This window comes from Buteo buteo, chromosome 21 (assembly GCF_964188355.1).
Source record: "Buteo buteo chromosome 21, bButBut1.hap1.1, whole genome shotgun sequence".
In the NCBI taxonomy this organism is placed as follows: Eukaryota; Metazoa; Chordata; class Aves; order Accipitriformes; family Accipitridae; genus Buteo; species Buteo buteo.
The window spans coordinates 498,355-520,468 of record NC_134191.1 but is presented as its reverse complement, the minus strand read 5'-3'; the positions used below and the strand labels follow the sequence as shown (position 1 = coordinate 520,468).

Here is a 22,114-nt window from a genome sequence, read left to right as displayed (position 1 = left end):
CTGGAAGGGAACAGATGAGGAAGAATACAGTGGCGCTGCTCCTCCTCCTCTGCCTACAGAGACCAAACAATGCAGCCAATTTATTCTTGCCATGCCCAGGTGGCATACAGCTGATTATAGGATGAAGTTTGATGATCGGATCTATGGAGAACTTGCTCAAACTTTAAGCTATTAGGGCTCAGCACAGTTTTAACACACCCCTCCTTTTCTTCCTGACCACTCCCCCTGCCCCACCCTGACCTGCCCCACCCCATCCCTTTGGAAACATCCAAATTAGGCCAGTGTTAATAGCTGAGGTCTTTATTTAAAGTTTTTTATATACAGTAAAAGCGTCACAGATAAATCTGTGACCATCAGACAAGACAAATGTAAATCTCTCTCAACAATTAGCAGCTTAAGATCTATAAACTACAGTGTTACGTTCACAAGTGTCATTTCTGTACTTTTCAACCCGTGCAAGTGAGTTTTTCTGTTTATTTTTTTACACTTTTAAAACACACTTACAGCTAAGTCAATTGCCTACTACAATACCACCTGGCATACACAACACAGACACACAGGGTTTTTAACTCTTTAGCCACATTCAGAATTCACTTAAAAACTGGCAAAACTACCCAATCTTGAACCCTTTTGTAGCTTGGCTTCTTTTGTTATAATGCTGCTTTAATTAAAAAAAAATGCATATTTTCAAAGCTGAAAGACAGTGCTTTTCTGTCCCAGTGCAACATGTACAGAAGTCAACATTTAATCTGATCAGACCCTAAGACTCATGGGATTGGAATAAACCAATGAAATAATTGCTGTGAGCATGCTGAGTATCACTAAACTAAACTAATGAGGCTGAGAGAAAAGAGAACTTTACAAAATTTAAGATGGTAAGGATTTTTGCATCAGTATTTTCTTTCTTCTTTACATTGAAAAAGCAAATGGGGGAAACAGACGAACTTCATTTGAACCACAGAATTTCAATGAAGAGCTGCTGCTTTTTGAACTAACACAGTCCATTATATTCTTCCCTTTTTATATGCCAAGTTGATATGTGCTAAACATATCTAAGCAATTTCAGAATCATTTCAACTCTGAATATGAAATGTTTTGGGAAACATTCTGCAACTCAGAGATGGTCACTAAAAAGTCTACATCCATAAGGAAGGCTAATAAAAGGTACTCACACGCACACTCACATCCGTGGCAGAAACTGTCTTCTACGTGTCACCCAGAAACGCTTCAAGAAAGCAAACACAACCACTTAACAAGGAAAGGGAGCTTTAAAGCTAGAATCACATTTCCAACAATATAATCATTGTTAAGCTATCAGAAATCATCACAGAACTTCAAATTGAAGAGGGAGGAAAACCCCAAAGCGTTCTGCTAATGCAAAAGGCAAAACACATGGCAGTTGTGTTAGGATATGAAAAGTGGATGCAGCATCATATATGGCATTACTGCAGACAACTTTCTGGAATGGAAGAAACTGTCGAGAGAGAAAGACACAGACAAACAGACATTGTCCAGAACCATATGTACATGGCCTTCACCAAACAGTTTTGAGGTGATAAGTTTCTATTAAGCCTGTGCTTTCTGGCAAATTAGCAAATGGTATTTATTGAAGACGACACAGAGTTGAGACACTAAATGAAATGAGGGTATAAGGAAGAAGAGGGACAAACACTTCCTTCAAATACTATGGACAAGTGGCACCAAGTGTCCAGATCCATTGCCTTTCAACTCCTTCCTGCTTTGACCACATAAATACTTCCCATGAGCAATTCCAGTGTGATCACAACAGAGAAAAACAGGTGCAAAGGCCAGGTTTCAGAAATAAAGGCAACAAAGCTTTTCAATTATGTGCCAAATCAGTTCTTACTGTTACTCACACCTTTATTTCTGACAAAAACTGCGTAATGGGAAGACAATAGTTATCCATGCAATTTGAATCAGCCAGAGGAGGGTGGTAAACAGAGTAACAGTTTCACTGGAGCTAGAAGCATGGTCTAGGGAGGGAATGTTTATGCAGTCTTTGATCTGTCTGCAACTCTGTAGAAAGCATCATTATTTTTGGCTTGAGTCAGTTGCAATTGGCCACTTGTGTTTTAAGTAGGACAGGAGCAGATGAGTGCACATGGCGACAGAGAGAGGTGTGCTGGGAATCCCTGGGGAGGGGGGTACCTGAGTTTCCTGTGACTATGGAAAAAACAGAATCTTTGAAGGAAGCAGGGTAGCTGGACAGCAGAGGGCTTGCCTCTGCTGGCAATCAGAAGACCCTCAAGGCTGCTAACCTGGTTTGAGGGAATTTCTCAGAACCCAGAATATGCATCATAGCACAAAGTCCTAGGCTTCTGTGTATACATCTATATATGATGTACATGTTCAATATATGTGTACGTATGATTTCAACTGGTTTAGGTCACTTGGGCAACATTTGGTTCCTAGAGGGAACTTAAGCCTGGAAGGAAGGAAAACAGTAAGATCTAACCAAACACCATAAATGGTTCTGAAAGAGAATCCTGGAGTCTTTTTGGATTTCATGGAGACAAAGGTTGAATCTTGGCTTTGTTATGGTGAAAGGGACTTAAAAAAATACAGCATAGAGTGAATGCAGATTCCTTGGACATGAAGCCTGCCTGCCAGTTCCAACAGGTCACCAGCAATAGCATGTTGCTAGGACTTGGGAATTACACTTGAAGCTGACATTTCCTTTCAAGCTTCGAAAAGGTATTTTTATTTACACCAAGTACTTGCCCCCATGGCTGAAGAAGAGGATGCTCTCTATGGCACACCACGCAGATACAGTGTACAAAGAAGATCTTGACACAGACACACAAATGATCTTACCAGAGCCTGACAGGAGGAAAACTTTGGTTTAACTTTTTAGGGGTTTATTTAAAAATTAAATCAGAGATACTTCTGAGACAACCATTCTTTTAAGTGGACTGTTGATTCAGTATTTCTTTCCTTAAAAGAACCTGTCTTTCCCCTAGGAAGAGACAAAAAGAAATTCCTTATTCTTATCCTGAGGCCAGGAATGAGAGATGACGTGCAAATGAGAAATATAAACATACTCTCCTTCACATCTGGAGAAAGAAAAAAAAGCCCTGCGTGACAAAAATGTGTGGAGAAGATAGATGTTTTTCATGATGCTGCATCTGCATGCTCAGGAGGACAGATAAATGGCATATGAACAGCGCTGCATTCCAGACAGGCTGGCACTAGAAACTACTCTCTGCCCTCCTCAAAACTGTTTCAGGACAAGACGGCTCACAATTATTCACGCATTTCTTCATTTAAAAACATCACTTCTTTATTTAAAAGGAAAAAAAAAAGTAATGACCCTCCCAACCCCTTCCAAAAAAACCCCCAATAATAATAATAATAATAATAATTATAATAAAAAATCCTATTAGAAACAATAAGGAAGCACTGAGAGTTTGAGTATTACACTCTTCAAGTATGCTGTTCGGATTTTTTTTAACTCTGTGAATATACATATATAAAAAAAACCTTAAAAGTGCGACCAAGGGCTTCTGCTTAAAGATAAGTATTTCAAGGACTACTTCAAAATACTGTAGCACGACCGTGCAGTTACTGTGTATGGCATGAGGCTTCCACTTCAAACGCTTAGCAAAGTTAGCCAGCCTTATAGAAAGTTATTGTAAGTTGAGTTAGCACAAATGGCGAACCCAGACACTGAGCTGGGAAAGAGATCTACACGTTGTTGTTTTTCTCTTGTTAAGGAAAGAAACGACTCTGAACGCATACATTTGGACATGGAATGTGAGCAGACTTCACAGTAAAAGTTTAGTGTTACAGGTTTGCTGTGGTACCATCATTCAAGGCTGTGCACTAGATTTAGCTTTGCTCATCTTAAGCTAACCACGTTCTCTTCTTCTTGACAGGTTTAGTACAGTAGTTCAAGCCACAATTTAAATTGCCCATTGGTATGCTCCAAATTTCTGCATTTTATTTATTTCTTTTGTACACTTTAAAGAATCTTAAGATTTGCATCCAAAGAGAACCATGCTACATAAAAATTATCCAGGATTCTTGCCAAAAAGAGTTCTTGAATAAAATCTAAAAAATACTATTGCAATGCATCTCGCAGAGAAAAAACGTTATTCTAAATGTAAACAAATTCACTCGGACACTTTAAAACTTCAGCAGAGTAGTTGCTGACTAATCTTTGCCACGCTTGCTCACTGAGAGCACCGGGAGGAGGGCGACGCAGCCAATTCCTGCCGCCATCATCTGGGGGGAGACAAGAACCGTTCCAAGTAGCCGGTGATGGCATCCCAGTGCTTCCACAAAAAGGCAATGAGAACCACTATAAATAAAGTGCTGAACGTCCTATTGCGAGTCTTCATGAGGGGCACGACACAGTTGGCCACAGTGGAGACGAAGACGAGGAGGACAGCCATGACGGCCAGGAGGATGTTGATGAACTTCCCCAGCAGGTTCCTGGCCGTGGCGTTCTCCAGCCCCTCCAGCTGCACCACTTGCTGCTGCTGCTGCTGCAGCTCCATCTTGGAGATGCGGGTCTGGCATGCTTCCAGTGCCTCCTGTTGGCGAGAACACACCGCTGGGTTGCCAGCACCCCACAAGTCCACCCCAGTGGTGGACAGCCCACGGCTTGTACCTTACCGACCAGGCCAGACCAGGGCCACCCTCCTCATGCCTTACACACCTCCCGCAGGACATGAGTCACTACACTGATTTCATATCCTGCAGCGGGAGTAGAGGAAGCTGTGCCACTTCATGTGATTGAGGGCGAGAAGCCCCTCGTTAACTAGGTACAGTAGTCTGTAACACACCACGTCAGCTCATTTACGCCAGAGAGGCTTGACAGAGATGACAGGCTGGGTATTAGTCAGGCTTTGTTAAAACACACACTTCAGCTGCCACTTTGCACTGTTGGCTGCCTGTCCCTGCACGTGGTGCAATGGTCACCTGAGAGCTTACCATCGGACCCAGAGGGAGGAGGATGCTGACAGCCCTCAGCTATCAGACAGCCTTTGTCCAGAAAGGGGGGGGCTACCCAGTGAGCTGCTCACTTCAGCTTTGGTTTCAAGAGACCACTGAGGGGACAAAGGTACTGTGTCTAGCCAGCACTCTTCCTCCTCCTTCTCTTCTGGGATGCACATTCCCACAGCCTCCCACTTCCATCACCTTCCTTGCAGTGGCTTGTGCTTATCCAACCCCTCTGTGAGCCCATTCAACTCTCTAGTCAATCTGGCAGAAAACTAAGTCAACAAAAATAACTGACCAAAAAGCCTCAGCAGCACTCTGTCTGCTTAGTGAGCTGAATGAGCTCAGGGAAAGGTCTGAGGAGCACCAAGGCTGGGACTGCACGGCTGGCGTCACAGGAGGAAGATCTCCTCCAGACTGCAGCAAGCTGTGGCACTGGCATAGCTCCAGGTGACGCTGCAAGGGCTGGAGAAAGGAGATGTCTAGGAGAAGGGCAAGAAGCATGAGATTTACGAAACTGCCTTTAGGAAGAGGCAAAAGGTTGCGGAAAGAGAAGACTATCCTGTACAAGACAACATCTCTAAAGCACTGTTGACTTGGGGGTGATTGTTTTCAGACCTCTTCACCATACTGAACCTCAAGTGGACCAACCCAACCCACAATACAACACTGGGGACATGCAGTGGGTGGGCTAGGGACAAGGAAGAGAGGTTGTAAGGCAATTAATGCAATGAGAGGTTTCTGCTCTTGCAAATACAAAGTTACAACTTTTCCATTAATCCTCCCTCAGAGTTGCTTTTCTCCGACATAAAGGCCAACTTCAGGTAACATCTAGAAGCCTGCACCAAACAGCAGTCTCTGTCAGACTGATCACTGAAAAAGGAGCCAGGACTCTGTTCCTCTGCAACATCAGCCTATGTGCATAGCTAGTTTTTCATGTAAGAAAACTCAACACTTACTTTTTCCCCAGCAATGCTGAGGAATAGTCTATCCCAATTTGCAAGTTTACACTAAAAGTGCTGAATCATAAAATGAAGATTAAAAAAAGCTATTGAGAAATCCCCACTTCAATTTAAGTTTTCAACCTTACTTCTTCCTGCTGTGTTAAATTAGAGAGGAGAACAAAACCTGAATATTGTAACATTCCCCCAAGGGACAGCCTCTTGTTTACTCTGTCGGGGGCCATGGCACCACTGTCCACAGACACCAATTTATTTTAACCTTAACTTAAAGGTCATTGTCACCTGTTAGATTTCTCTATCATTACATCATGCCTGTGGAGGTCAATGAAACATGAGGGCTTCTCTTCAGCTATGGTCCCTGAAAGTATGGGGCAAAACTGCTCAGCCTCCTCTAACAGCAAGCAACCTGGAAGGACACTGACTCAACGGGACTTGCAGCTGGATCTACAAGTGTGCCAAAAGCACAGCCTGCTCCATCTCCAGAGGAAATCACCTGGCTGAAGCACCTCGGGGGGAGAAAAGAGGAATAACTTTGACCTACCATTCTCTGCTCACACTGTAAATATCTCACATCAGTGATCAGAACCGAGAGGCCTGCTAAAACTAGCACAAGTACTTAAAATGGGCGATAGACCTGTTTTTGAATAGGCCTTTCTTTATATGGTTTAGTGGCTGCTCAGATAATTTCCCAGGTCTTCTGCTCTGTGGAAGGCCCTCCAACTTCATAATCTCTGTTTTCATAGCTTTGCTCTTTTACATACTGAAAGAAACGTCTCTTAAAAATACCTCCTTATTTGGGCAAAATCAAGAGAAAAAATTGTTTCCTGACTCAATGTAGTGGATACACAAAGGCATTTTTCCTTAGACACATGTGACCATTGCTCTAAAATTAGTGACACAGAAGCATACCATAGTGTCTGGCTACTGGGAACACTACTGTAAAAAAGTGTTCAGGTCATGGCCCATTAGTTTCTGATACCCTACAAAACTCTGCACAAAAGTGGATGCAGGCCTCCACTTTGCTACAGGTGATTTAAAAACTCTGCTCCAGACCAAGTGGCAGGCTCCCTCTGCAGATGAACCTGCCTGCTGGTGCTTGGGCACAGCCCTTCTTTACAAAAGAAGTTACTTGGAGAGATACCCAACTGTCAAAGATGGAATAAAGGCCCTTTCACAACTCATCGATATACAGTTTAGCAATAAAACTACAAGGATTAAAACCAAATATTGAATCACGGAAGTACTTCAAAGGCAAATGAGTTACAGAAAGAGCAGGTGGAAGACAAGACTTGAGTCTCCTCGTTTCTGTCACCCACCTGAATGTCCCGGGCTCGCTCATAAGACTGATAGGCAATTTTCTCCTCCATGCTGGCCAGCTCCTGTTTTAAATTGAGGATCTCATTCTGGTGGAGCTCAGTCAGGTCATTTAGCTGCTCTTCGAGTCTTTCACATCTAGAAATGATATACATGGTACAGTAGCTTTAATGAGGACAGCAAAATTACACCAGGAACAATTGAGCAATGAACATCACAGAGCTTTTACTGAAAACCAGTGTGCTTTTGTAATGACGGAGGTAGCCACACATTACAATGTAAGGCCCTCTCACTGGGCATTAAGGAAATCCTTGCTACCAGGTAAAGTAATGTTAATCCTGTTTCTATCCTGGGGAAAAAACACATAGAGTAGTTAAATGACAACTGTCAAGTGATGCAAGAAATCAAGGACGGAATTAGAATAGAGTATGCTGTTCCCCAAACTTCCATGTAAACCAAACAGTTCCCTTCTAATACCATAAGCTCTTAAGCATTTTTATCTACACTTGGAACAGTAACGGGCATAAAAATGACACAGAAATGAAATGTGACCGATGCCTCAGAGAACATGATGGACCTGTCTGATCGCTACATGTGAGGTCACGTGGATATCTTTATTTTTAATTTATCTCCCATGAATGATGCAACTTAACCCGCAGAGACCATCATATTATTTATAATGAGGGCATACGAATCATTAACATGCAGGCTTATTTTTCAGTTTGCTACTTGTGAATGGACTAGGAGCAGTCCTGAGGAAGAGGGCTGCCCAAAAAACCTGAGTTACAACAATTCTGAGAGATACAGTTTTGTTTCTCATTGAGGCAGTTTTAGGTTGACCTCAATGACAGCTCCATAATGTTACTTTCGCACTTCCAAAATACATTAAGGATACTTTGCATTTGTACGTAGCACTTTGTTTTTGGAATTTCAAGTCCAAATTTACAAGCAACTCATGCTTCAGTACCCTTTTAAAATCAGGCAAGTATTTATATTACTTCCAAAGGTAAATTTCTGTTACTTCCCAAAGGTAAGCAAAAGAGAGCTGGGCCACAGCCCAAGGGTTGCGAGCGGCGAGTTGGGCACCATCCATAGCATCCTCTTCTACCACGCTTCCCACTAGTTTCTCATTCTTGGTTCATTACGAGCAACAACTCTGATTGTAACTAAGGTGTGGGTACAGCTGTTGTGGCTGTTGGGGTTTTTCCACTCTGATTTCCACTGACTGTCTACTCATCGTAACAGCATGGAAAAAGCTTACCATACAGCTTTTATCATCTGACCCTTGATACTGATAACTGAGAGATTTCCAAGGAATTCAACACAGAGCTAATTCTTCAATTTCAGTTCCCCTCTGACTCTATCTGAATTTAATTCATACACACATACGCAGAAAACAAAAAACCAGTACTTATCTAGAATTTAGAACTTAAATCACAAGTTCTGAAACTAAGACAAAAATCCCACTTCTATTCCCCCCCCCCCCCCGATTTTTTTGGTGCTTCACAAGCTAAATATTCAGAATCTGTAGGCAAAAGCTAGCCTTCAAAAATAGTCTTGGGGTTTTGTTTTTAATTGAGAAGTCTGAACAGAATTTTCATTTACATTCCCAAAGCAATATTGCTTTAAACTAAGGAGGGGTCAGACATAGCATGACAATTTCCAGCAATGACACACATGTGGTCAACCAGTAGAGAGACTAAGACAACCACCAGCTGACACAGCTCAGCCCAGAAAGGTGCCACAATAGCTGTGCAACCAAGACAGCACACACAAGAAAACTGGTTTCCCAAGAACAACAAGGTGCAAACAAGGGAATACCATGTGAAGACTGGCTAATGAAGAAGGAGCCCAGATAATTAATATTGCCATTTGTTCCCACCCAACTTAAAAAAACCCAACTTGCCAACAACCAAGAAATCACAACTAAACCCACTCCAAGTCCCAAAGGCAGCATCAATTACTTGAAATCTATTCAGTTTGTTAATATATTACAAAATTCTCCAGTGGGTTTATTACACAAAAAGGGACTTAAGCATTTCTGAAAACATCATGATTATGTCTTTTAACCTCCTCCACATAAATGCCCTTCATAAAACCGCTGTTACCAGGCAGCTTAAATCCTGTTCTCTAAGAAGAAACAATTGTATTTTAATAACTTCAAAACTACCTCAATCTACAGGAAACATAAGGAAACCCTGCAAATCCGTATAGTTAAGAGTTTAAGCATAACATTAGCAAACGGGTTGGCTCCAGTCCCCCCTGCCCTGAATGCAGGACTACCGGCTTGTTCCTGAACCACATTTCATTTCCCTGCTTGACCCCAGAGCTTTTGCAGTTTGCCCCCAAGAATCATCTGCGCATGTGGTGTGTTGGACAACTGCTGGAATTGGGTTATTTAGAACAAACAAACACCCCCACAACTTACCCAGACTTATTTTTGAAATTATACTTCCTCCATTCATCTCCTTTTCACTCTTTGCCCCATTATCTACAGTTTAGGAAATGCTTTTTTTTTCCTACTGTTTTCTACTGGTGTTCAAAATTGAAAAGCTAAGAGGGGTTCATGTGACTTACGTGGCCTGAAGCCAGGGTTTTCCGACTGAAGGACAGTTCACATTTAACGCAGAGGTATTACAAAAATAAAAGGGATAGGACACCTGTCAATAGGGTTAAGGTTATACTCACCCTTTCCTCTCTAACATATGAGTGCCAATGTCTACACAACAGACTCTAAATGTGTCTATGAATATAGCAGTGCCCTGAATGATCAAATCCCACCTTTATTTCAGGTAAGGAAAAACTCCTCATTGGAATCCAAGAATTATTTTTTCACTAGCGAAAATGTGAAATTTCTCCTTAGAGTTACTAGCCTCTAGATTAATGAGCTCCAGCACAGAAACTTTTCTGTGTAACAGGCTAGTGCTGACTGTCACAACTATCTCAGAGATCATCAGAGATGTTCATATGGGAGACACCCAGTAAACTGCTGGGATGCTCGGCTGATGTAGGGGATATAGGAAGACTTCGTTTAAAAAAGCCATGTTAGATTTCCACACATTTTCTGAGGCTCACTGCTTGGGAATCAGAGAACTGATTTGAAAAAGGCTAAGAAACACACTTATGAACATCTCTTTTTGTTTTGTTCTAAAGAGCTTTAAGGCATTTTAAAGTAGTAGCTGCAAAATACATGGCTAATACAGTGTATGTAAAGGAGAGATATGATGAAAAAGACATTTTATCTGCACTCAGCATGTGTTCTGGTGAGTAAAGAACTGACCAAATTGATGCTAAAAGATCTTCACTGTACACTGTGAACAGAGTTTAATACCTCTCTTCAAGGATCTCTTGAGATGGACCTTTTTTTTATAGCCATGTCATACAAAATTTCATCTGATCCTTACTTGTCATCCAAATAATTTTTTTACGCTACTGAACATGCTGCTTTCAATAGCAGAGTAATAGCTAAAAGCAGTATCTATTTGCAATATACTCCAAGTCTTCTATCTAGACAATACACAAGGGACAGAGCTTGCTCCCGAGGGAGCACGAGCTGCTCTCGGTGTCCGCATCACGCTGTGCTTCTACCTCCGAACCTCCCCTGGCAGGGACGTTTCAGTGCCTTCATGGCTGCGTGAGCGCCCGCCTGACTCAACATGCTGCCTTCGCTGCCCAGCCACACTCCAGAAAGGCCTCTTCAACCCTTCTAGACCTCAAAGATTTAGCAACTTTGATCTATTTTAAAATAAATCATGAGAACAGACTGAATTCCAACAATTAGACTACAGCAAAAAAATCAGATAAACGAAAGCACCAGCGCCTAGCATTTTGGCTGACGGATTTCTCCCGACAGGAGCGTGGGAGACCTAAATGCCCTTTCCAAGGATGCTGGGCTTGGGAAGAAACCCAAACCCTCAGACTGGCCACACTCCAAATATGTGAGCTCATGACTTCACCGCGTACAAACAGGTTCCTAAAGGGACAAGCAAGATGAAAATACTCAGCAGGAACTTTATTTCAGTCTCAATAGCACAGAAAGTCCCTGCTTGTATCAGTAAACAACCACCACCTTCCAACCGATGAGATAAGCAACAGGCTATTTCAGCGTCCGCTCCCGGTGCAGAAGAAACACAATGACGGCCAAGGCGCCGCCAGAATCTTCCTTCCTCCCTGACTCAGCCCCGGCCGAGTGGCGCAGTGCTCCGGGGCGGGCACGTGCTGCCAGCGGGCGGGCAGGGCAGCACAGCTCACCCCGGCCTTGAGGTGCCGCCGGGCCAGCCTGGGCACCCTGCAGCACCCAGGCGGGAGAACTGGAGCAACTGCACCAGCAAGTCCCTGCCCCAGAGCCACTTAGCAAACCGGCAGCTACGCGGATTGATAGGCAAGATCTGGAAGCAGGGAGGAGACTGAGGAGACTGGACTGTGGAAAACCTGTGAGGCAAGCCATGGCTGATAAACAGAAACTGCACAAACACGCAAGGAAAAAAGATCAGAACCTGCAAAAAAGTAGAACATCTAAGAAAGAGGAAATGGACCAATGACCGGGTGAGAAAATGTCATGGCCCGTGCTTTGTTCCAGCTTCCAGGTACAATACAAACACTCAGTGCTGTCCTACTAGCAAAGGCTTCTCGAAATACTTCTTTTTTTAAGCTCTAACTGAACTCAGTGCTTGTTTCTGAAAGCTTCCTAGAAATAGAGCAGAGTTATGAGGTATTTATAGCTTTTAAAGCCAGTTATCATTAATTTGAATTCCCAGTCTCCCAGCTTCAAACCACAACCTCCATTCCCATCTTCCCATTTTTTCTGAAGAGAGCGGAGGAATGAGAGAGGTTCCTAGTTGGAGGAACAGGTGCCAGCCCTCCCCGCCAAGGCAGCGGCATCCTCCCTGCCCTCGGACGCATCACGTAATCTTCCACTTCTCAGGGTGATGTTGGCTTTTATCTTCATGATGTTCTAAAATACAGAAGCTATCAAACAATAATCTAGATTTGTACAATAACGTATTATTCTCACTGTGATTAACCCATGAGCATCTCGCGGATCATGCAGTTACCTGCTCACCTCTGAAAGCCTGCAGAGACAATGGCACCGAGTGTGGTTTAACTGGTCCTCTCTAAAGGCCACACCTTTAATTAATTTGCATCAACATTCCAAATGGCGTCTAAATTACTATCTTTTTAAGCATTTATAAGCCAAATACAGATTCTCCTGGAAGCTTTTCACTCTAGGCTGCCTTGGTTAGTGGCCAGGCTCTGGGCTCACCTCAGGGGAGCACTCAGTAAAGGTTAACAGCACATGACAGATACGACTTCTTATTGCACTAGTATGAGGACCTACGTGAACCTTGCTAAATGGTTTCAGGGAATAACTAGCCAGTTTAGCTGACAAGATACATCACTCCCCATGGTCTTCTATTGTACTTTTAGTCCGCTCCTTCAGCTGTACCGCGCTTGCATATCGCATTCCACCATGAATGGATGCTGCTGTGTGCATGAAACAACAACCTACTCAGCAACAGACAACAGGATCCCTTTCTACTGGGGAGCAGAAGATCAAACTCCACATTGCTTCGTTATGTGACTTTATGACAATGAGGCACTAGGAACCAAAGTTGCTGTGCTGGGTGCCGGTTTCAGTCAAACCGCTGATTGTTGCAAAGCGGGATTAGAAAGTGGTGTTGGTCTGGCTTTGTCTATCCAAGCTTTGCAAAGCACGCAGAAAGCTTGCTGTCTCTACAAGATCCTAGCAAGCTAAGCCTTTTCAAATGTTTTTCCAATGATCTGGCACCAGCATGTCTAAAGAGCTGTAGGGCAACTCCATGTTGTACTGCGCAAACCAACACAGCAAGTGGTACTTCAGAAAGCCTGTCCCCACACCCAGCAGCTCTGCTGAGCCTCACAGGTTGTGCTTCACAGCCTGGCTGAAGTGACAAAGGCTATAAGCAACCTCATTACAAAAGCCTACTGTCCTTCATCAGAATGAGGACCTGGACCCCTTGCATTTGTTATTTAAAGCTTAAAAAGCGCAGTTTAAGAACCCTGTTGATTTAGACTGAAGTGTCCTGAACAGCTGCAGAAGGGCAGCTGGTAACTCTTCCCTCCAGAGCCTGGGGATGAGCCCTTGTTCCCAGCGTGTGACAGGGAGGACGCAAGATGTTCTGCTGGACAGCAGAGGGTAGCCTGCTGAGAACTCTCTCCCACCCAGCACGGATTCCCTCAGCACCTTTCCTTGCATTGCTCTCCTGGAGGGGAGGTGGGGGTAGCCTCGGGGTAGAGGGAGAAGCTGGCTGCCACACCACACTGTCGGGCTGCCTCCCTGAAGCCACTGTCACCTCTCCTCAGTGACCTGATCAGGGATTGGCAGTACTGCAGCAACTCCTCCGCCTTTCCATTCCTTCCAGCGAGGGGAAGGCTGATGGAAACACGGGTTACCCAATTCCAGAGCCACGTGACCTCCATGACAAGAGCACTGCCAATCCTGACGTTTAATTTAACTTCATTTCATTGAACCCTGCTACTGTGGGCCTGAGTGGAGAAGGGGAGGGGATATCCTAGTTTTGGCACATGGGCAAGATCACGTCTTTTTGGAGAGCCCTAAGAAAGCTAGATATTTCTTTCTCTGGTAGATATGGATCCGAGTGTTGGAGGAGGCAGGGTCAGGATACTGTCCGCACATAGTTCCCTGTCTCTTGCCTTGACCCAAACCTTTGTAGGATTTTTGCAGGGCAAAGCACCGTCTGGATAACAGTAACTGCACCAATGTACTCCTGGTCTTTTGGGACACCTTTCTAAACCTCTTTGGCTTGACTTTTTATCTTGAAAGCACTATGAAATAACCTCTTTGCTTGGTATTTTTTCTTGTACAGAAAGGGAGATGAGCAGCAAGATAACAATATTTACAAAAGACAAAGCTGGGAGGGTGAAATCCTGAGAAGACTGCATATGTTCCCCTCTGAATCAGGCTGCTGGGAACAGCCTGCTAAGTAGCACTATCCAGGACTTTGGTACTCTGCAACTCACAGTATTTAATTCTTAAACAAAGTACAAAAGTACATACCTGTACCGCTCCTCCTGCAGAGTCTGCATTATTAATGAATAATCCCTCTGATAGCGAACCTTAAGGTCCTCAAATGATTCTTCCAGTCTTGCCTGTGTCTCTCGAATTTCTTGAATCTCATGCAGTATTGCATCAAACCCTGAGCTCTGCATATCCAGAGTGTTTGTTTTGGAGCTAGAAGCTCCCACAGGGCCCCCTGTTGTGCTGTTGGCTCCCACTGAGCCCGACGTGGCACTGGAGCAGTCCTCTTCACTGCCATATTTTGGGCTTGACTGAAAGTTCTGAATAACACCTAGAGCCTTGCCTCCTGTCCCATCTTCCTGGCCTTCCTCTAAGGAGTCTTTCAGATTAGCAATGTTGTCTGCACTCCCAAACTTGTTCCTTATGAGGGAGGCAATCTCCCGGGGTTTGGAAACCACAGCTCCAGCTGCTGAATGTGTGGCTTGGGAGAAACTGGAAAGCCCACCTTTTACACTGTCTACTACTCCCTCACTGAAGCCAGTGACTTTTGCTCCAACATCTTTCAAACCCTGATGCATATCCCTGAAGACATCCTTTGGCTGCCGAGGGATCCCATTCTGTTCGATCTCTCGCAGCTTTCGATGGTAATGTTCTAGTTTCTTCTGCAGCTGCAAGATGGTCTGGGCTGACTTCTGATTCTTCTTCTCAAACACTTGCTTAATGCGGGCACTCTGTTGCTTGTCTGCGTTGTTGGCCAGTTTCAGGTACTCTGCCACATTATCATCACGGGCTGTTTGTTCAATTTTGATCTGCTCGGTCAGCTTCAGTATCTTCTGTTGCAGGTGTGTGATAGCCACTTTTGTACGCTGAGGATCTGGGGTCCCATCAACAGAGTCTGCATTGATGCTGCCATCAGTGCTCGAGGCCACGGCACTGGAGGTCTGCGCTAAGCTGCTGACTTCCAATCGCTCGATCTAGGCAAGGAGAGAGAGAAATATAAGCACTAATCACCAGCTACACTAATAGAAAACCTTTCCTTCTTTGTGCCAACCAACTTGACAACTGGATGTAATTCTGCAAAAATGCACCTTTTTTTTCAGCTGGCCAGGGTATAGTATCAATCAGTTGAGCTTCACGTGCTTTACAGAGGTCTAGTAAAAACTGAGGAAAAAAAGCAAAACCCCTCATACTTAAGCTGACTTAATGGCTCAAACAACCAAAAACTCAAGCACAAAGCAAGACAAGGCACCCAAGTTTGGCAGGCTAAGCTCTCTGGTATAAGGCCAGTAGCTCTATCAGCTGGCGAGTAAAGAGATGGAGAACGTAACCGTGAAAGAGCAAAAGCCACGCAGATCAAGCACAGAGCAAACCCAGGTTACTCCCAGCGCTTCACCTGTCTACATGACAGCGAGCCGTAACAAAGCTCACCAGAAAACAAGAGATTTAAGGCCAGTGCTGGAATAAGGAGCGAGCCCTCCGAATTGGCACCCTGCCTCACACAGCCAGGCCCGCAGCGCCTGCTGTGAGCGATGAACCCCCGGGCAGGTACCTCCAGGCGGAAGGAAAAGAGACAGCAAGTTTCAGAGAACAAACCCCATTTTTAGCTGAAAAAAAAAAAAAGGAAAGTGAAACGCTACTTCAGCGCAAACGAACCACGCCAGGTAACCGCAGCGAACGCCGATGTCTCTCCCCCGGCTGGACGGAAGGACCGGGCGGTTCAGCCGCACCCCGACACTCTCCTTCCCCCGGCCAGGTGCGCTTTTAACGCCCGGGGCCAGGTGCGCTTTTAACGCCCGGGGCCAGCCCGCTCGGCCCCGGGGCCGCTGCCGCGGGGGGTCCTCCGGCCGAGGAGAGCCCGCGGGCCCCCCCCGCCCCGCCGCGCCCCGCGGTACCTTGGCCCGGCGGAGCAGCAGCGCCCGCTCCCAGTGCATGGCTCCCGCCGGCCGCCCGCATGGCTGCGCCGCCGCCGCGCCCTACCTGGGCCCGGCCCCGCCCCTTAAAGGCGCAGCGCCCGCCCCGCGGCGGGGCCGCCTCGGGGCAAAGCGGCCCCGGCCCCACGACGGGCGCCCCGTTCCGGGAGGGCGGCGCTCTCCGCGCCCGGCGGCAGCCCGCCGCGTCCCGTGGGTCCCCGTCCCGCCCTGCGGCCGGCAGCCGCGGCCCGGAACGGCCTCCGCCCGGCCCGGCTCGGCCGGGCAAACGCCGACGGCGGGGCGGGGCGGGGCGCGTCGGAGAGTGACCGGCGGCGGCGGCGGCGGCGGCAGCAGGCGCCCGGGAGCGCCCCAGCGCTGAGAGGGGCTGCCGAGCGGGGCCCGCGGGGAGACAGAGCCCGGCTGCCGCCGGGCGCCGGCGGCGAGGCGTGCGGCAAGGGCGGGCCGGGCCGGGCCGGACGGGGGCTCGTCCCCCGCTCCCCCGCGCACTCTCCAGCCTCGATCGTTACAAACCGCTGGGCCTCCCCATCACGCCACCCCCGCCACGGACGAGGGCCCGCAGCGTTGCGAAGGGCAGGGCCCGGCCGTGCCGCCCGGTGCCGGTGGTGCCGCCGCCGCCCTCCCTGTCCGACGGAAAGCCGGCCTCGGCAGGGGCCGCCAGCAGCCCTCCGGTCAACGGGCCGTGATCCGCGATCGGCGCCCCACGCTCGGGGCAAACCAGCTTTAATGGGCGCGTTGCTGCTTCTCCCCGGAGCCCGCAGCTCAGTTTAAACACCGGGCAGCAGCCCAGATTACTGCGACAGCTACCAGCTAACTCACCACTTACTCCCCAGACGCAGAACACGTTTCCGTATTTGTCTTGTGAATACATACTTCACTAAACAAAACACGCTGTTAGAGTTAACTGTATCCCTCTCTCCAGCTTCGACATTCTACACTTAATACAACAAAATTAACACCCTGCAGTAGACAGGCAGTGCGGCTGCAACACTGGTGAGCGCCTAGCAGGGTCAGCGAGGTTCCTTCCCAGCAGCTTTACCCTGAGGTCCCTGTTTGCTATCACATTTGCTGTCTCTGAGATCTAGGGATGCGCCTATTTCAAAGTAGTACACATTCGGTAAGATACCTCTTCCTGGAATTTGTAATGTCATTAAGATTTTCCTAGGACTGTCACTGATCTGATTTCTTTGTACCGTGTAGAACGAAACAAAGATCCTGCGTGCGCGTGCAGGGCATGCCTGACCCAGAGAGTGTCAACCACCTCCCTGTGGCATAACTGCTTAGTTCCTTGTCCGCAGTTCCCTCGTGTAAAGCACGCAGCTCGATTTACTGCTTTGCCAACTCGCCATAACCCATAAAGCAGCACAGCGTAGACTTTTCTATTCAACACTCTGATACAATCTTAATACTTGTCTTAATTGCCTTACAAAACAAGCTAGCTTCTCAAAGAGAACCCCATCAATCCATTTGTAATGATCTGCATCTACTCCAGAAGAAGGGAGTATTAATGGCAGATGAAAAAAAGAAAGAGCCACAAATCTAATGCAATTTTTTCAGAAAGCTATTTGAAATAATTTTTTTTTTCCATAAACAAATACTGGGTAGTGGTAAAGGTGAGCTAGAGTGGGACTGACCCCGCGTCCCAGAACCAAACAACTGTTGATCATGTTGGGCTCTCAGCTCTTCCACAGCACAGATTCACTCTGAGCTGAAGCTTGCACATTTCAGTGTCGTAGAACTAATGGGACTTCAACATTACTTCACAATAAAGAGTTTCTATGGGCTTAATTTACTCCCAGTTGGGTCTAGTGTGTGTGTGTGTGTGTGTATCATTACTATAAATTACACTAATAGTACACTCTTCCTCTCAGACACGAGTTTTGTGAGATAAAAATTTTGTAGAAACTTTCTCTTCCCCCCTTTAAAGTCAATTGACTTCAGCATATCTCCTCAGGTTATCTTCCTATACCTGTGACAGAAAATAAACCAGAACAGCTATAGTAGAATAAACCATGTTGGGATTAATTACTTTATAATTACCAGCTGTGTGGATATTATTCTGGAATAACAAGAAGGGTGTTTTTTTCCAATTAAAAAGCAAATGGCTGTACAAAGTGCTATTCTGGAACAGAATGGAGATAATTTAAGTACTTTCTCCGTACTGACAAGGCTTTAGAAAGGGAAGACTCAGCACAAACTGGGTCCCTGGGAGAAGCTGGTGACATATTGATTTAAGATGACCAGCAATCTGTCCTGAAAAGATGCTGGTAATTTAAATACTGTAACGGTCAATGCTTGTATAAAAAGAGGGATTACAATTCAATTAGTCTATCTCCCCTGCAATACAATTTTCTAGTATATTGACTCAGTCCAGATAGAGTGGACCTGCATGACCTCCTACCAGGAGGTATACTGAAGACTGCTTTGGCGTTATGCCATGAACCAAATGAAATCATGTGAGGACCTTATGCTTTCTCGCCCTCAAGATCCTACCAAATTCCTAACACTTTCAACACTTTCAGGCTTTCCCCTGGTAAAAATATTTCTATGTATCTATTCCGCAACACACAACCCAAAAAGAACCTATGATTTTGCCTTTTGGTGTTGCTGAAGATGAAACAATAGTTCCTTTAAAGGTGTTTCATCCTTCTGTCAAAACTACTTCAGTAAATGCACATACCACAGAGTCATTCACCAAGACAACTGATTTTTTTAAACAAGCAGGGCAGTTACCTTAAGCAAACAGCAAAATTCAGAGCAAGCCTACTGTAAGGACATTGCTCAGCTCCTGCTTCCTCCTCCCTTATTTGGAGCTTTAAAAATGTGACTGAAAACCATCATGTTACTTGGAATAAAAATATATAGGGCAAGGTGAGACAGGGGAGCCGAGAATGAAAACTGCAGAGAGCAGCCCCGGAAGGCAGCTAACAGTGCCCAAGATGCCTGGATTAGTCACGCTTCCCGGTGACTGAGCACCCTGAGTGGTGGCGAAAACTTATCACGGAAAAATTCAGAAGTTGTTTTGTTTCCTTCTCCCCACTGTGCTGAAGGCAGTAAAGCGATACAGGCAGGAGAATCTCGGAGACTCATAGAAAGTCATAAGTTTTAGACTTTGTGTTTGGAAATATGCCTCATTAACAGCATCGTTAGCATGAGGCTGGCCAAGCCAGCGCGCTGCAGGTGCAGGGACAACGGCAACTCGGGCCAACCATTCACATCGGGTGGGCAGATGGTCTCCTGCCTCAGGCACGTGCAGGACTGGAGACCTGCAGACTCTGATGACAGACACAAGACAGTTAGTTCATTAGTAAATAAGATGTCTAAGTAACACCTTGCGGGGAATACAAATTAGAGGGCAGAAAAAAGGAGAGTCCTTCATGTCTGACCATGTCTGCAGAGTTGCAGCACCACGGGCGCCTGTTGGCGCCCCACTCCATCGGACCCCTGTGAGGCTGGGACCAGCTCCGTGCTGCGGAGCATGCATCCTGCCAACCAGCACATCCCGAGACCTCAGAGACACGGGGTTATACTGAGTGCCCTCTCTGATCTGAGACACAAAGTGAGGGCCTGAGTGCTCGCTCTTTCTATACCCAGGACATTCCCTGTATTTATTAGAACTATTAACTGAATGCTCGATATAGGTAATTACTTTTCACTGCCCTCAAGTCTCCTTACACTTTCATCTGGATACAGAATTATTTAATTCCTGCCCCCATCTGCTCAGCAGTGGCTCTGAATTCCAAACTGACAAATTACTTTAAGATACCTTTTGTAGAAGATTTTGGAAAATTTATGACTATAAGACTGTTAGAAATTAATATAGAATGGGTTAAGGTTATTAATGGCAACAGAGCTGCTCAACAGGTCACGAACAGCATTCTCAGCCTGCCCCCCTGTATAGTCCCAATCCAGGACCAGATTAAAACTCAGTCAAGTTAATCAGTAGAGACAGATCAAACAAAAGATGAAAAATCAGCAAGATACAGGTGCTTAGCTGGGGAGTGATTAAAATATGTAGAACTTACAAAGATAAATATGAAATAGTTAATGGAACAACCAGAGACATTTTCTCAGAATTGTGTAGGTATGAGACTTCAAGATAAAGGGGATGAGAAGATGACTGACCCAAGACAGACTTTGAAACTCATAGGATGATGACTGGATGGAACAAGAGAAGAATTGATAAGTTGATGAATGATAACGACATGGGAACCAAGATCAACTGGAAAATTACAAAGACTTTGGACTAGGATAATGGGTGGTAAAAAAGTATGTAAGACTGAGAAATTTTTGGAGGGCTGCCATTCGCTGCAGTGGTGGCCCAACTCTGAGTTGTTAATAAAGCAAACCTAGAGAAACCCATGACTGAGAATTCTTTAACACCTTTATATGATATTTGGTGGTGGTGGGGGGAACCACAAATTAAGGCAAATAAACAGAACAGTGAAAAATAGAAGTGCTTGAGAAAGTTCTTTGCAGCAAACAAAGCAAAGACCAACCAAAACCCACAAAAAAAGTGGGGTTTGAAAATGGACAGTACTACTATAAAGATAAGATCAAAATTATTTTGAAAAATATTTTACTTGACCAGTTGCCTATGGTCTGCTGCTGATGGAGAAACCAAATGCCAGGGAAAAGGATTTTTTTTACTTGCTGCTTTGCTGCAAGCTATAGCTGGGCGAATGGACCTTGGTAAATTCTCACATTTCCAATGGACTTATTCCTGTATATTTGTCAACATGGAATACTGTATATTATATTTCCCTCTAAAAGCAAAAAGATGGCAAACTGTACTAAGTAAAGATTTAGAGAAAGTGTATCCTGACAATGTTCAGGATCAAGTCTCTTTAGATTCAAGAAATTCTGTGAGTTGGAAGAGAGCTGTAGAAAAAGAACTTGAGATTACTTAATATGCATGACTCTCAAATTTACCTTTTATTTTCTTGTTTCCATACCCACATGTTCTTGGCAATATTTATTATTTTGAGGAGTCAAAGGAGGCTTAAGGAGAATACCTTTTACTGCTTTCATGCAGGGGTGACTTAAAACACTAGTACACAAACATCTGTTCAACAAACCATGAGTGACATGAAGCAGAATCAATCTTTTGGATGGATACTGCTGCAGTTTCCACTGAATTAGTAACAACCCCAAATTCACATTAGTTCCACCAGTCCTGTACTTCAAGAGGAGCTGTCTTTTTAAGAGTTATGAAACTGAGAGCCCAACAACCTATGGCTGCAGAAAAATCATAACTCTTGATACAGAGGTAGGGCTGTTAGGCTCAGTGTCTTGTAATTACACTGTAATTTCTCATTTGGCCGCGCATTTTTCCTCATTTCTCTCCCCTTCAGTATTTGTACAGTGCAAAAAATGTACTGTATCATTACAGATCTGCATTAAACCATCTAAATGCACACTTGTATGAACCCATACACAGAATCCCTGTGAGGTACAATGAAGAGATGTTTAAACATCACAAATTACTATGAGGTACCTTCAACATATTCAATTAAATGCGATCGACAGCCAGAGGTCACCTCCCTGCATGACGCCTGCAGCACATGGCTCTTTAAACATCTGAGTCAAGGTGGTATCAACCCTACCGTCTGTCCCGTGAGCAGACAGCCTGTAGTGTCCCTACTGGATTTGATAAAGACATAGCATATTGCAAAATGTATCGTGGCGCCCAAAGTAAACAAAAAAAGTAATACAGATTACTCTGCCTGACCTACCTGGGTGATGCAATAAGCTATTTATGACCTGCAGTTGAGAGAGCTTTTTCTAATGCTTTGCTTTTTAAAGGATGTTACAGAATCACAGACTGGTTGAGGTTGGAAGGGACTTCTGGAGGTATCTGGTCCAACCCCCCTGCTCAGGCAGGGCCACCTAGAGCCAGGTGCCCAGGACCATGTCCAGGCAGCTTTTGA

At 45.3% G+C, this 22,114-nt stretch overlaps 1 protein-coding gene across 11 annotated transcripts in view; it reads right to left on the bottom strand.

Moving 5' to 3' along the window:
• Positions 1 to 288: 288 nt before the first annotated feature.
• The window catches only part of TMCC1 (transmembrane and coiled-coil domain family 1), a 185,925-nt gene continuing 164,099 nt past the window's right edge, over positions 289 to 22,114 (bottom strand). For 10 of the 11 annotated variants that reach the window (XM_075053004.1, XM_075053003.1, XM_075053006.1 and 7 more), the window contains 3 exons: positions 14,296 to 15,230; positions 7,241 to 7,376; positions 289 to 4,556 (listed from right to left, as the gene is read on the bottom strand). In XM_075053004.1, the coding sequence (XP_074909105.1) occupies positions 4,242 to 4,556; positions 7,241 to 7,376; positions 14,296 to 15,230 (1,386 nt within the window). In that variant the 3' untranslated portion in view covers positions 289 to 4,241. Of the gene's footprint in view, positions 4,557 to 7,240; positions 7,377 to 14,295; positions 15,231 to 16,148; positions 19,942 to 22,114 lie in introns of those variants that run through there. The other variant, XM_075053008.1, reaches the window with a different exon arrangement.